This window comes from Centruroides vittatus, unplaced genomic scaffold (assembly GCF_030686945.1).
Source record: "Centruroides vittatus isolate TY-2023 unplaced genomic scaffold, ASM3068694v2 scaffold_373, whole genome shotgun sequence".
NCBI lineage: Eukaryota > Metazoa > Arthropoda > Arachnida > Scorpiones > Buthidae > Centruroides > Centruroides vittatus.
Genome location: NW_027122704.1, coordinates 167,485 through 183,085, shown reverse-complemented (window position 1 = coordinate 183,085; position 15,601 = coordinate 167,485). Strand labels below are relative to the sequence as shown.

The following is a 15,601-nucleotide window of genomic DNA, read 5'->3' as shown; positions in this document are numbered from 1 at the left end:
ATTAAATATAGTAATTCGTAGTCTAGACGAATAAACACGTTAATTTTTACCTTAAATTTTCCAGGAATTAATAATATTAGTAGCCACGTTAGTCCTTATATTCATTTTTTTTTTCTTTTTTTTTAAATTTAATTTTTATATTGTCATTGCTTATAAACTGGTTCTGATGATCGAAGCAGTTTTACAATTCTAGGCTATAAGTTTGTTTAACAGTTTAATACCCCTCGGTGATTCACAGTGTTACAATTAGGACAAACAAATAATAATAAAAAATAAATAAATAGGAACCGTTTACAGAACAAAGACTCGATATTGAAGAAGATCGATAATATCAGGCGATAGAATAACACAAAATTTCGACTTTAACCGGTAATTTTTGGCAAGATAACGTTATTATTTTTCCACACAAGACGGGGAATTTACATTAGGATCCGTTCTACAAAAATTATTTGCAGAGAAAAAAAAAATAAGAGGATAAAAATGGAGACGTTCTACTCCTTAAAAAAGAATTTTTTTTTTTCTGTGTATAAACAAAGGCAACATCTGTGTATTGGTAGACAAATATAGTGGATTTGACTCTTAAGTAAACTGTAAAATTTTCCCCTAAGTCTTGTATATTTGACAAGGAAATGGCCCTGTTAATACTTCTGGGACACACAAGACTTCAAACAGATGCCAAGCCCCCTCTTACACACATCCAACTTGACCCAGACTATCTTTAAAGTAGTAAGAGACTCAAACACGAGCTGAATTTTAGTTAAAGAAAAAAAAAACCCACACTGGCATTGGTACAACGAACTTAGCAACTAGGTGCATTATTGTTATTGTTTATCGTTACACCGAGATAATCACCTTATGTACAGTACAGTTAGCCTTGTTAGTTATTATGCAAACGAAACCCGGAAAAATATCATTCCGGGCCATTTTTTTCCGCATCATTATTGTCCCATTATGAATTTCGGTTTAGTTTGCTGTTGTAAAACAGGAGGATTACTTTTGCTTGATGTTTTTAATACTACTGATAAAGCGGTAGCGAGTAGATGATGTGGGAGAGTCAAAAACCCCCGCACACCAGTCACGCCGCCGACAGAAAATATTTATCTGTCTTCTCTACGTCTGATAAATGCCGGATTTCACGTTCTGACCCACTTCGTTGTACATCTCTGTACAATTGTTACAAGTGCATTCGAAATTCCCCTCCGTCTAGTCCAACCAGAAATAAAAATATTGTGTGAGAGAGAGCCGGCTCTGAGAATTTGCCCTTTGCAACTAGGATTTTCTTGAATATTTTTAATAACAATTCTTCTCAGAAGGCTTCTAGAATTTCTTTAAGATATCTAAAACCTTAATTCGGAAAATTTAATCCCAATATTTATTTAAAGATTCCGAAAGTACCCACAGAAAATCTCGGATTACAATGGTCCTAACACGGAAACTCCCCAACAGAATTTCTGGTCAATAAAATCCTTAAAAAATAAAAGTCTTTCTAAGAATTTTCCAGTAAATCTAACAAGAGAATCTTCAGAAATCTCTCGTTTAACTCGTCTTAAATCTTCCGTATTAAAAGATTTCTCGATATTCGTGAAATTCTTGATCTAATAATGATCGAGAATTTCACGAATACTTACTTTTAATTAAGAAGACTCTTCCGGTTAATGAGATTTAACAAATTAAGGAAGTTAAATATTAAGCAACCCTTTCTAATTTAAGAGAATCTTTACTTGTTAACAGAGGTCATTCATAAATTTTCATGTGTTAAGAGAATGGTTAATTTAATCGCTCGAGCATACGTTGTAATTTATGCAATATTTTCGTTGTAAATTCGAATTTCGTGTTAATATTTTTGTTTACAATTCTTTTTAATTAAAGAATCTCGCTGCAAACAACCATTTTCACACATTTTAGTGGATAAATTTAATGATATTGCTCCTTGCAAACGGCCACTGACGAGAAAAAAAAATGGCCGTTATTAAAGATTCGAATTTTTAAAAAAGGAATTTATATTTTACTAAAACTTCACCGCCGCGTAATATAATACGAGATTTTCTAACGTTTTACTGAAAATCGACGTTCAATTTCATTAATTAATGGGTATCGAGAATAAAAATGTCAAACCCACACCATTATTAAAGTGCCGCCATCTACAGTTTATTTTTGTAAATAATCCAATCCACCATAAGTTGTTCCTAAAAGATAAAGTTTAACTAAGCAATTATCCTTTAAAAAAAGTAATAATAATAAATGACAACGTAACAAAAATCGTATAACAAACCCCTTAATAAGTTTAACTTGTGCAACCAAGTTATTTTATTTTATTCATTTCTTTTTCTTAGGTAATAAAGGACATTGCCCTTCGCAAGACTGTTCATCATTGATGTCTTTCCGTGTGTCTGTCTGGATAATTTCGACAATTGCCGATGTCCTTGTAAGTGAAGAAAATCGCTCTCAATTAGATTCAAACAATAACAATTCCAGGCAGTGTTAGATCCATTTTCTAAATTTAGACACCGGGGAGAAGAGGAAAAACAAGAAAAAAATAAAAAATAAAAAGCACTCTTTAATTTTTATTAATTTATCATGTACACATTCTATCGTGGAGCAACACAGCATCATTTTTTCACCCTTAAAACTATTATTTTCTCTTTGATCTAACGACGTGCGAATTGTATGTTGTACAGGAGAAGTAGATTTACTGTTTGTCACGCCGTAATTGTACAAATAATCCAATTAAAGCGTTTACTGGCCAATGGAGTAGAACAAATTGCCTTAAAGATGGAGACATTTTTTTTCTTCTTCTTCTTTTTTGTTATCGGATAGAGCAATTTCCGGATAAATCTTTAAAAGTATAACAGGTAGAGCGCATAGTAAGGCAAGTTGTTAGGTCTTAAATCAGTGATGAACACGTTTACTTTATATAAATTTCTTATCTGAAGATATGCGAGTTGCAATACTAAATCTTCATCCAATTATCAAAAAAGTGAGGCTTAAATTTCATGCAAAGTCAATCAATTCTTTATGATATTCCTTATATTAATGCAATTTATGGAGGCCACAGTGGAAATACCGAACAATAGAAGACAGTGGCGCGTTATCCTATGGGTAATAATGGCAACCAATCTTTTATAAACTCATTACTGTAGTAAGAATAAGGAAATTTAAATTTGGCACCACGTCTGAAGATCCTACATTGCCCAAACCCCGCGAAGTTATAATAATGTGCCACTAATGGAAGTTGGTCCCGGGTTCGAGCCTCATCGCGGGTTGGTCAGGTGGAGATTTCCGTGTTTTCTTCGCCAGTCTAACAACCTAAATAAGGGCTTTCTTTCGTTTGATCGCGCGTGTTGCCTCATTCCGTCAAGCTAATCCAATCCAATTTATGAAAATTAAAATTTATTCGGAGCAGAAATTCAAATAGTGAAGATGAAATAGGAAAAAAAGGGGGGGGGGCAAGATTATTTAGGTTCCAGCAGTTTAACTAACTGGAATCTGGAGCTTCTAGATTTAAACGAGTTTAAGCGAGTTTAAACTAGAAGCTCCAGATTCCAGTTAATGTTCGGAGAACGAAAAGGGGAGTGTTAATGGAAACGTTAGAATTCCACAGTGGGAGTGCTGAAATCTCTCATTAAGAGTGTTGAAAATTGGATCAACGAGTTTTATTCTGATCTAAACTAAGATCAGATCAACTTAAATGGAAAAAAAAAAAAAATCCGGACCGAAATATTTAGGTTTCTAATGATTTACAGACAATTTGCATGTTGAAATTTCAGAGCAGAACATTGTAATATAAATTAGGAATGAATAACGGCATTCAATACGAATATTTTTCATAGTAAAAGTAGATCAACTAGATTATATAAACGATGCCAAACAAGATTTGATAGAATTATAAATAAATAAATAAAAAAAACTTAAAGAATTGTGTTTTACAGGTCTTATCAAAATCGTGATTTTGATAATTCAAACGTAGTTAAGTTCTCGAAATTTAATAAATTACAACGGAATTCCGAGAAATAATTACAAAAATTAAGTTATAAGGATACTAAATCATAAATTTGAATAATAATAAAAGGTTGGAGTGTATTATTATTATTATTATTCTCTCAAGTGTCTCTTCGAGTACACGAATGAAAAATACATTTTTCGTGTACTAAGATGAATTATATTTTAGAAAAATTTAAATAAAACATCAAAATTTTTATTTTATAAACTAGTGACAGCAAAAAGTGCTTAAGCTTATCTGATTAGAAATAATTTAAAGAACAGCGAGCGTGGAGACACACGCCGAAACCAGAGGAATAAATACTTTATGACGGTAATAAAATATTTCAAAAATTAATTAGAAACAGTCAAAACTTTAGAGTGAAGAACTTCTTTCAACAAAATGATGTCAGGGTCGATAAGAAGTGCTGACTTCCTGCTCTTTTAATTCAGACAAACCTTGGAAATAAAAAATATATCTCTCACTCGTACATTATTCAAATAATACTTTATGAATAAAGGGCTGTTACTCCTAAAATATTTTTAAAAAAAAGAAAAGAAAAGCATATTATCTAATAAATGATATCCTTATTTTATTCGGTATCATTATGTTCGAGTTATTAAAATCGGTAATTAATCTTTACTGCAATTATTGAATACAATGGGAAAGAGTCAAGGACAATGCATGCTCCATTAAAAAAAAAAAAAAATGTCTTCAAATAAATCTGCAAACAAAAGCAAAATTTGTGTAACATAACCTAAGAGGATTAAAATTTAATTAATGGAAAATAATATAATGCTTTAAACAATAACACAGAAGAATTATACAGCTGAAGACACGAGTAAAGAGGGAGGAAAGTTTGACAAAGTTGAATTCCCGCATTTAGGTACGCCATTTATTTTTTTTTTTTTTTTTCACTTCCAGATATTTATTCTCTAATTCTTGGAGAAACAAACCGAGTGGGCGGACAGTTGATTAAGAACAGAGGTTGATAAAACACGTCTTAAGAGGTTTAAGAAGGATGAACAGACAGAAGCCAACAAGAAACAAAAACCTGTCAACATTTGCGGCATTCCTATCTCATGTACCACACTTAAACTTATAAAAGCCAGTTAAAGTTATAGAGATTAAAGTTAAGTGTTTGTGTAATTAAAACTGACACATATTTTTATAATTATTATAGATTAAAAGGGGGAAAAAATCACTTACTTGGGTTTCTTGAATTTGAGCATATTTTACAGTAACGGCATCGTCGTGTAAGCTAACAGATTTTGAACAGGCAACATTTAAAGGAGACGATTGTTCCATTGTGTAACAACAAGCGAGTTGTAAATGAGAGTGATCTTGACACTGAATCTCTCCCATTTCTATAGCCGACTGCACTCTCTCTATACCCATATTACAAACGTCAATCACGTGATGACAAGAGTCTGCTTTCTCAAATATCTGGGATGAAAGGCTCACATTTTCCTTTAAATTTTCATAAGAACTTTCTTCGTGTGATGAGTTTTTGATTTGCTGTCCTTGATGATCATCATCTAACCTCTCTTCCGATCGTTCTCTTGACTTCCCTTCATATTTCTTCACGCCTTCTGTCTCTTCCTCTATTTTCATACGAACTATAGAGAGCTGTGCCGTTGTTACATCACTTTCTGCATCCATCTAGACTTAGAGAAAAAAGAATACAATGCAATATTATACATTATATCAGTTCAGGAAGTGTAAGTAAGGTTAGAATAATGTTCAAGCTCCATTATAGTTAAACTTACTTAACGCCGAAAAAAATGAAGCAGGTGTTAATTAACGCTTAAAAAACCATCTTAGCTAAGTAATGCCTACCATTTTTTTTTTCCTATAAAACGAGCAAGGACAACCATTTTCCATTTTATAAACCGTGCACACACTGCTGTAATCTTCGTTTTCAGTGTCAAATTTTACTTATTAACCGCACTAAAATGTGATAGTTTTGAAATCTAATAGCAGCATTGCTGAATTAATTAAAAATTTTAAAAAAATAGCTCGTTAAAAATTAAATTATGCAACTCGATAGAAAAAAAACCCCTTTATATAATTAGTTATAAAAATTAATTATGTTCGCTTTTGTATCACGAAATTGTATTGATTTATCGACTCTATCAACGCCCGGAGCAATATTCCGAATAAGATTATAATCGACCATTTTTAAATAGAATATAATTTATAAATATTTTTTTTAAAAAAACTAATTTTTCGAATCGAGATTCTTCATTAAATAATCTTATAAACTTTTACCATATAACAACATAATTAATAATCTTAGTCACGCATGTAAAGGGAAAAACAACCGCATTAAGTCACAGTGGAGGAGGAGAAATGCAATGCAATCTTTAGATAAAAATGGAGAAAGTCAATTTGTCATCGGTTAAGTGACAGTGGACAAGAAGTGGGCTCCGTTCAGCCGGCCTGTCACATTGCCCATTCACAACAAAATTTAGTTCTGCTTCTTTCTAAAAATAGAATGCAAGTACTTAACTCATTTACTTCCTTAATTCTTGATCATGACCCAGATTTTTCTAAGCTGTCATCAGTCAATAATCCATTAATAAGTTGAGAGAAAAGAAGAAAAAAAAAAAACTTAATGCTTTGTGTAAATAGATTTTTCAGTACTCAGAAGTTCAAAGAGGAAAAACTGCAATTTATTTTTAAACTTCATATCCTGAAAAACTAACATTTTCCCCATCAAAGTTAAGAGTTTTTAATTAATTTAATAGCATTATATATATATAAGGGAGTGTTCTCTGTAATTTACAATTCCTTGGAGGAACAAAACTGTTAAAATCACTAAATTAACTTATGAATAAAATAACAGAGCAAGAGTTTACTTAATCATAACTGAAAGCTCTTAGGGAATTTTTTTTTCATTTCTTGAAGTAAAATAATTCTTATTATTAAATAATCAAAAAATTAATTATACACGTTATAATTTTAACGACAGAATTCTTTTTAATTATCATATACACGACATTAATGAACATATGTCAGAAATCTTTGATGGTTATTTAATTATAGCATTGTGGTTATAGATATTGCAGAAATAAATCTGTTTTAATTGAAATTTGTTATGTTTTCGCAATGGTTGACATAAAGCTCTTTTGTATTCATCTCAAGGTTTCCTGAGAGATGCAGAAAGTATGATGATTATGCAACGTTAAGAACCATAAATATATTAACTGATGCCAACGAAAAAAAAAATAATAATAATAATATTCAGTTTTCATATGGAAAGAACAAGGTATCGTTAACGATAATAAAGAATTAAATTGAAGAAATACTTAATTCTTAAATTACAGCTTCTGCTTAATATATCTTTGTGTCCTCCCATCTAAAAGAGGTAATTCGAATCGTAACTTTGAGTGGAATGTGCTTTCTTTTCGATTTTAAAACAGGAAGTATTGAAAAATGAAAGATTTGTATGCAGATATAACAACATATCCGGTTACTTTCTTGATAATTTTATGTTTCTGGAAATTTTTATTCACTTTTACTTCCTCTTTCGACTTATTTTTGTGAAAGATTTTCCTGTAAAATTTGTTTTTTTTCAAGAAAATAATCGCTAAAAAAAACAAAAATTTCTACATCATAATTTTGAAAAATGAGCTGTTTAATCCTTTTCTTTTTTATATTTTTTTCATAAGAAAAAGTCAATTTTGATTTATGTTTCCTACTCAGTTTGTTTTTATAATACTTTTAAATGAGATAATTTGTAATTGAGAAAAAAATATGAATGACCTTTCAATCATTTATTTTTGATACAATCCATTCAATACACCAGAAAATGTAATCAAACAAAAAAAAAATCTACAAGTTGCAATAAATTAGATGATCAATACAGAATTCTTCATCTGTCAATAAACAAATGACAAGTTCCATTTATTTTTTATAATGTGTAATAAATACAAGTAAGATATAAATTAATTTTACAGGGAATTTTTGAATTAAATCTAGAGAAATTCCTCCAAAATCATCCTAACATTTCTTACAAAATATTTAATAGATTTGGAAAATAAACAGGTTGGATTATGATATATATGAATCAAACTGTAATAAATTATATAAAATTAAAATTAATACACAAATAATTTTATTATATATTAAGAAAGTGTGATCATAATTAAAGAGTAAGTGTTCAGGGTTCTATCTAGAAAAAATCGTGACTAAATTTGGTATACAAACTGTCCTACGTTGTCTTGATTTTTGGAAAAACTATTACTTTAAAATTTATCCACTAGGGAAAATTTAGTGCCGCCGTGAAAATGTACAATCAAAATATTATCCACAAATTTGGATAGCGAATATCTAACCTAATACAAAAATAATGTGATTTAATATTTAAAAAATAATTAACTTTTTCCATATATTAACTTAATACCACATCAATAAAATTAATGATAATATTTTACATTAATTATATTAATTTAGTTTAAGTTTAATAAAACATTTCTAAAGAATTATTAGTAGGAAAATTAAGTATTTTGAAAAAATTAATTTAAATAAATAAATTAATTAAGCTTTTAAAACATATTTTTAGATTAAGTAATTACTTCTTTTAATAGCTTCATCAATATTTATTACTTTAAATGATTAAATCAAATATTAAAAAAAAAGAAAAATGAATAAATTGATTCAATTTAAAAGAGAAAAATTAAACCAGAAATTGAATTTTATAAATAAAACTTCTTTCTATAACAAGATAAAATTAAACTTTTTATAAATATTCTTGCCAAGACAAACAAAAAAGATGATAAATCTTCATCAAGATTAAATTGAAAAGTAAACAAAGTTTTGTAGATATTTAATAAGTGAAATTCTTTATTAATAAATTAACATGTATGTTAAATAAATTAGAAAAAAAGGGGGGAGAAAAAATGATGTTTTGATCTCATTTCTAAAAGAGATTAATGAAGAAGACTGACTATTCTCTTTATTCAATATATATATATATATATATATATACTGCAGAGTAAAGTGGATATTCTTTCAGCAGAGGAGTCATTTAGCCCAGGGTGGTCTATAAATTACTAAGTTAATTAATTGTTCAGAATGGCTGTAAGTATCAAAGAAAGATTATAAATTATTATTTACTGGACGGATAAATTGTATTCTGAATTGGAATGGCAACGACGTAATTTGTTTGGAGAGATTGAAGAATCATTTAAAAATTTAACAGAAAATTCAATTCAAAGTATGATTTAATGTAAGAAATAATTTTTAAATTGTTGTAAATTTAACGTATTCTGCACGGACGAAAGGTATAATAAGTATATTACGGTATTGTGTGCAACAAAATAAAATGAAAATGCAATCAATATATTTAATGACAAATGTAAAGATAATATAATCCAAAGTTGAATATTTTGGTTTAATATATTAAATATTATATTTATAATAAATTATAAGTTGAGTATAATGAATATGGTAATAGTATTGTGAATAATAACATAAGAAACAATGTATTCATTGTATTTTAACCATATGCATTTTATATTGCGTGAATTGGTACGACGATACCATTGATAAACCTACAAAAACTAATATCATTTTTATGAAAATTACACCTGATGATGGGAATATTAAATATAACTCATATTTCTGTATTTTAAAAAATATAACCTTACAGAAAACACAGTTAAAGTAATTATTATTTTAATTGTATCAACTGTATCAACATAATCAATAAAAAAAAAAATAAATTTTAAATGTATTAATATAATAAAACTTGTATTTTTAGAAAATATTCTTAAATTCCTTGAAATGAATTGAATTATGAAGAAAATAAAGTGAACAATATATATATATATTGTTCACTTTATTTTCTTCATAATTCAATTCATTTATATATTCTAAAATACAAAACTATAAATCTCTAGAGTAGATAAAGAGACATAGGTAAAAGATTGCGAAACAAGTCACACAACCTTCATGGATTTCTGTGTGATTTATAAACAGATTCGTGTATCAGTGCCTGAAAATCAAATTTGGGAAACCTAAATTTAGTTCCTATCGAAGACAAATAGATTTTACAAATATGTAACAATTCACCTCTTCAATCTTGTAAATATTCTTGAATAAAAATAAAATTTTCTAGAACTATTTATAAATCAAAATTCTATAAACACCTCAAAAAAAAAATCTGATTTAATATAAGTGAACAGCATAAAAGAGAAAATCAATAAAATTCAAATAATAGACAGTACTTCCATTAAGATATTAAACAGCTTTAATATTTCTTGTCAAAGATAAATAAATAAAAATGTAGTAAAAATGATAAATCCAAATGTCAAAATGTTAAAAGAAATACCAATTTATTTTCAGAAAAAATATTCACAGATCAATTTAAAAATATATTTCTACGTTGGACAATAAATTATTTTATTTCTTAGTTTAACAGGGAGAAAAAAAAAATTAAGTATCATTATTTTCTCTCAAATTAATATAAATCTTACATTTATTTATATAAGAGATGAAAAAGATTATTTTAAGTAAACACAAAAAACTAATAGAATATTTTCCTATTATAAAATTCTAATCTCATTATCTTAAAGTATATCATATTTGAAAGAATAAATATTTATTCAGAAAATAAAAATTACTTATTCAAGTGAGAATGGCTTAGAAATGAAAATTTCTTTAGAAATTCTGTTATTTATACAAATACTTTGAAGTTTTGTTAAATATTATTATTATTATTATTATTATTATTTTATTTTATTATTATTTTTTTGTTATTCTACAAGATTTGTTCATTAGTCAATAAGTAAATTTAATAGAAAATTAATCTTGTAAAATTGCGTAAAGTAAAATTCTACCAGATATTGGACGTGTTCGGCCCTTGCCGAAGAATTGTTTCTTTTGTATTTTTTAAAATAAGTCGAACAGAAACACGGAATTTTATGGAAAAAAGCACGTTGACAGACTATTTATGTGGAAATGGATATTTTTCTTTAACACTGTGTAAGAATATTCCTCCAGGAATAATATTTTCTCTAGTGCAAAACTTTTTTTACAACTTCCAAAATTTTTCATAGAATTGTAAATGCTAAAAAAAAAAAAAAAAATCTAATTTAAAAACTTAAGATAAAGTGAAAACTGTGTAAAATAAAATTATTATTATAAATATTTCATACAAACATATTTATAAAAACTATAAGTGATGATAAAATCAATATATTTATTAATTATATTAATATTATCATAATTGTCATAATTTTTAACAAATTAATTATTTAATTTTAACTTGTTAAACTTAATATTTAAATCTGTTTTATGTTAAACAACATTAACTAATCATAAAATAACAAGATATGTTGTTTAGTAGAAGAGATCTTTTAAGTCATTGTTTAAGAATTATGATATTCAATAGATATTTTTAACAATATATTAATTATTATTAGAATTAAATAATGCTCGGCTTTATATATATATATATATATGTAACCAGACTTTTCTTAAATTTGAATTTTCTTCCTGTTAGATTGCTTTCTACAAAAACACTATCTAAAGTATTTTATTACATACATATTACAATAAATCACAATTAATCTAGCTTTTATGTATATAACTTCCTCATTTCTTACACTATGTATTCATAAACTATAAGAACATTAAAGTTGATGGAGCATCTACATCATTAAATATTAGCATCAAGTTTCTACAGTGCTAAACAACATCCATTTACTGAAACAAAATATCTAATGAAGATATACATAGAGAAAGAAATTAAAAATGATCATAAATCATTTTAATATGAAAGTAAATAAGTCTTTTCACATTTCTTAACCTGAAAATATTTAGTTTGCTTTATATTCCTTGATGACACCATCTTATTCATGATGTAATTTCTTTCTATTGTTTATAATTATAATTTTAAATTATTGGTATCACTAGAGAACTGTACTTATGTCTTGTTTAATAGAAAACTTCTATTTATTTTGTAGTTACTCAGGTTGTTACTTGTAAAATTGCAAGATTTCTATTAATAAATAATTCATAAAGTTAACTCTATCAATAACCTAATTTATTTAACTACATAAAATATTATTTTATTTTTATATACAATCTTTTTATTGATATATAAATATATTATACTTACAAATAACTATTTTAAATATATATATATATGTAAAGAGTATTTGTTGTTTTACAACATTAAAAATGATTTTTCTTCTGAAAAATATACACAAACAAAATTTAAAAGTTTATAAATTATAAAATTATAATTAAAAAGTTTATAAATATAAATTACACGTAAAAATTAAATTACTACTGTATTAATTAACTTAGAACTACAAAAATTCTGTTAACAAATCTAATTGTAAAGTTAGAAAATAAATAAATTCCTGTTTTCTGTTAACTTATAAATAAAAGAATATATATATATTTTTAAAATAAATATTTCATTAAAGTATCAATATTTATACCTGGAAATATTAAAAATATCAAAGGAAGTGAAGAAAAATCCTATGATCCAGTTAATCCAATATGAATATTACACAACGGTATTTTCTAAAGGTAGCAACACTTCTATCTGGAGATATGCAGTTCGACTGTTTCCAAGGCAACCTGAGATGCGGATGATGTCGACAGTAGATGAAAGAGTTTGCGCAAAAGAACGTTCACTACAACCAAAATGGAAAAACTAATCATAAGAACAAAATTTTTTTTGTTTTTCAAAGAAAAATATCAACAAATCTTTTATTTCAATTCAGTTACACACACAAAAAAATAAAACATTGCTAGTTTAACTTTCACCAAATACAAGCAAACGTTCATGAATTGTTTACTATTTTATTATACTATCTTCAATAAAAAAACCATAGATAATATCAATGGAATTCTAATTAATTATTAGGTTTTTAAATTGACTTTATAAGGATATTTCCAGTTAGAATTTGTCAAAGTGCCAACTTTAGAAAGAACTTGGTGACTCAATTAATCTTCAGCGAATTGTACAAACTTTTAAAAAGTTAGAGGGTGATATGCCAAACAGTGTGAAAAAAAGGAACACTAATGGTTCAGATACCTATGACGTAGCATACTTTAAAGCATTTTTAAAGTCAGATTTGACAGTCGTTGAGGGCTTACGACCTACTTCATAGTATAATGGTGCTCTCTTTTCATTTTTACGTATCTTTTGTACTTTAAATGATATACATTCATTAATATAATTAATAAAAATGTTACATTTAACGTTAAAATTAATAAAAATAATAAATAAGGGCGGTTATAATAATAAAAAAAGTGAATTGGTGTAATGAGGCAAAGACGGTTTTACAGGAGTTAGTGTTTATGTTAATGCTTTAAAACGTATAAATATTAGAAATTAAAAAGCATTGATACGATCATATATTATAATTTTTACGTTAAAAATATTAATATATTTAAAAATAGTATAAACAGTATTAATTTGGACAAGAAATTTTAGCTATTTAAGTAATAAAATTAATTCTCGTCCTGTGAAAATCTTAGTAGTTAAGCATATGTTTCTTAACGGGATGTATTTAACACGGAAATGCTAAATTACTATCAGCTAAATGGAATGTTCCGAGTAGCGTGGACATGTGAACCGTCAACCCAGCCCTCTAGAGATAAAAAGAGGGTGATTGACCCAAAGTTGAAAGGTCGAGTAGATCGGGGAGCGGCAATGAGGAGAAGTTAGCCTGGGGCAAACTAACACATTCAACAACGCCTGCTGAGAATCACGTTGTATCTCCTCCCTCTCTATAAACTAAAGCAGAGGAGAAACCGCTAAAATTTCATTCTTAAAAAAAAAAAAATAATAATATTTGAAGTTTTCCGGTTAATTTTGTCAATATTATATTAAGAGACGATGATACAAATATTTAAGACATCAATAATGGCCTACGGGTATTGATAATCCAGTAATAATAACACACGTTAGCATCTCACACTTCGTGTAGAAAAAGAGGAAGACAAGTTTAACGTGTTTAGAATTTAATATGTCCACATCTTTTTTTTTTTTTTTTTTTTGTGTGTGTGTTTTTAACTAGAGTGATCTTAATCTGAAAACCAATTGATCTTTTTTTTTTGTTTTGCATTCATATTCATTAGCAAATACGATGCTTGAGAATAGAGAAAATTTCTCAGCTTATTACCAGAGATGTAGATAAAGTAACCAATTTGTCCTCTTGTTTAAGCTTATTGAAAAATATCTAAAAACATGTATCAATAACTAATTTTGGTTTTAACAATTAAACATTGGTATTTATAACTTATGACAAAACCAGAATCTTCTGCCAGTCTAGTTATCTTTATTGCTTGTAGCTTTTTAGTATTTTCCCCCCCTCTAAAATATTGCAAAAATGTTCACTGATTAGAATCTTTCTCATAATAAATTTGGCAAGAACTTCTTATATGTTTTTTACTCAAATTCTTATGCCTTTTAAAATGTAAAGCAGTTCAGTGATCCACTATTCTCAAGCATATCAAAACATTTAAATAAATAAGGTTAGTACAAGATGTTATGCCTTAATACAAGATAGGATAACATCTATATTGTAAAGTTACTGTAGTTTTATCTTCTTTAAAATGATCTTTTTCATTGCGGTAATAACTAATTTCCCACGAGTAGAATGTAGGATAGTTTTAACAAGATAACTTAAGGCTATTTGTACTCATATTAAGCAGTCTAGCTAGTTTTATATAATGATAATGATGTAAATAATCCAGTTTGTAGTATAATTCTCTATCTTTTTTCATAATTTCTGCAAACAATGACGTTTTTACATTAACTTAATTAATTAAAAAATTTTAATTAATTAATTTGTATTGATGTTTAAGAAAACTTCTTGAAATCCAGCAAAAATTTCTCATTTATCATAATTATTTTTCTTAAAAGTCAAAAATAGAAATTAAGAAGACAAAATTTATTTTTGGAATGTTTATTTAAAGCATCATACTTGCTTTCTAACAGATATATATATTTTTTTTCAATGAATTCTAGAAATTCAGGAAGGAATTTCAGTGAATTTTTTCCTATAAAATTTATATAAATTTCTAGAATATTGTATATTATTATCATTTTCTTTAAATTTAAGTATAATAAAAGTTTTAAGTTTAAAATTATGTATTTAATGGAGCTTACTGATGTTAAAGGCATTAAAATCTGAATAATTTTAATGGAAATAATTGTTATAATTTAATGTTATGTTTATTTTCTATTTACATTTTGTCAGTTTTTGGAAAATAGAAAATAAAATTTATAAGAAAACAGCATAAACAGTCCTTCCTGTTATTATATTATTGTACTGCACTATTATTATCCTGTAAAGTTGACAAGAACTTGATTCACTACATCAATGAAGGTGTAGCAAGCATATAATAGCAAAGAACAACCCACTTTACAAACCATCAATTTGTTGTACAGTGTTTGCCCTACATCATGTTGACTTCAGATGGCCTTTAGATATTCTAGACTAACTTTCAAAAATTGAGTTGATTCATCTTTGGAACAACAACCATTCATCTATTTTAGATCACATCATTAAACCAATACAATAATTAATAATCTAATTTAAAATATATAAGACTATATAAAAACGTTAAAGATCCTAAACTTGATCTTTG

At 27.0% G+C, this 15,601-nt stretch overlaps 1 protein-coding gene across 2 annotated transcripts in view; it reads right to left on the bottom strand.

Moving 5' to 3' along the window:
- Positions 1-15,601, bottom strand: part of LOC136988621 (uncharacterized) — a 136,112-nt gene that overhangs the window by 118,476 nt on the left and 2,035 nt on the right. Inside the window, exons 1-2 of one of the 2 annotated variants that reach the window (XM_067286527.1) lie at positions 12,436-12,578; positions 5,189-5,641 (exon numbers count right to left, since the gene is read on the bottom strand). In XM_067286527.1, the coding sequence (XP_067142628.1) occupies positions 5,189-5,641 (453 nt within the window). In that variant the 5' untranslated portion in view covers positions 12,436-12,578. Of the gene's footprint in view, positions 1-5,188; positions 5,642-12,435; positions 12,579-15,601 lie in introns of those variants that run through there. The other variant, XM_067286526.1, reaches the window with a different exon arrangement.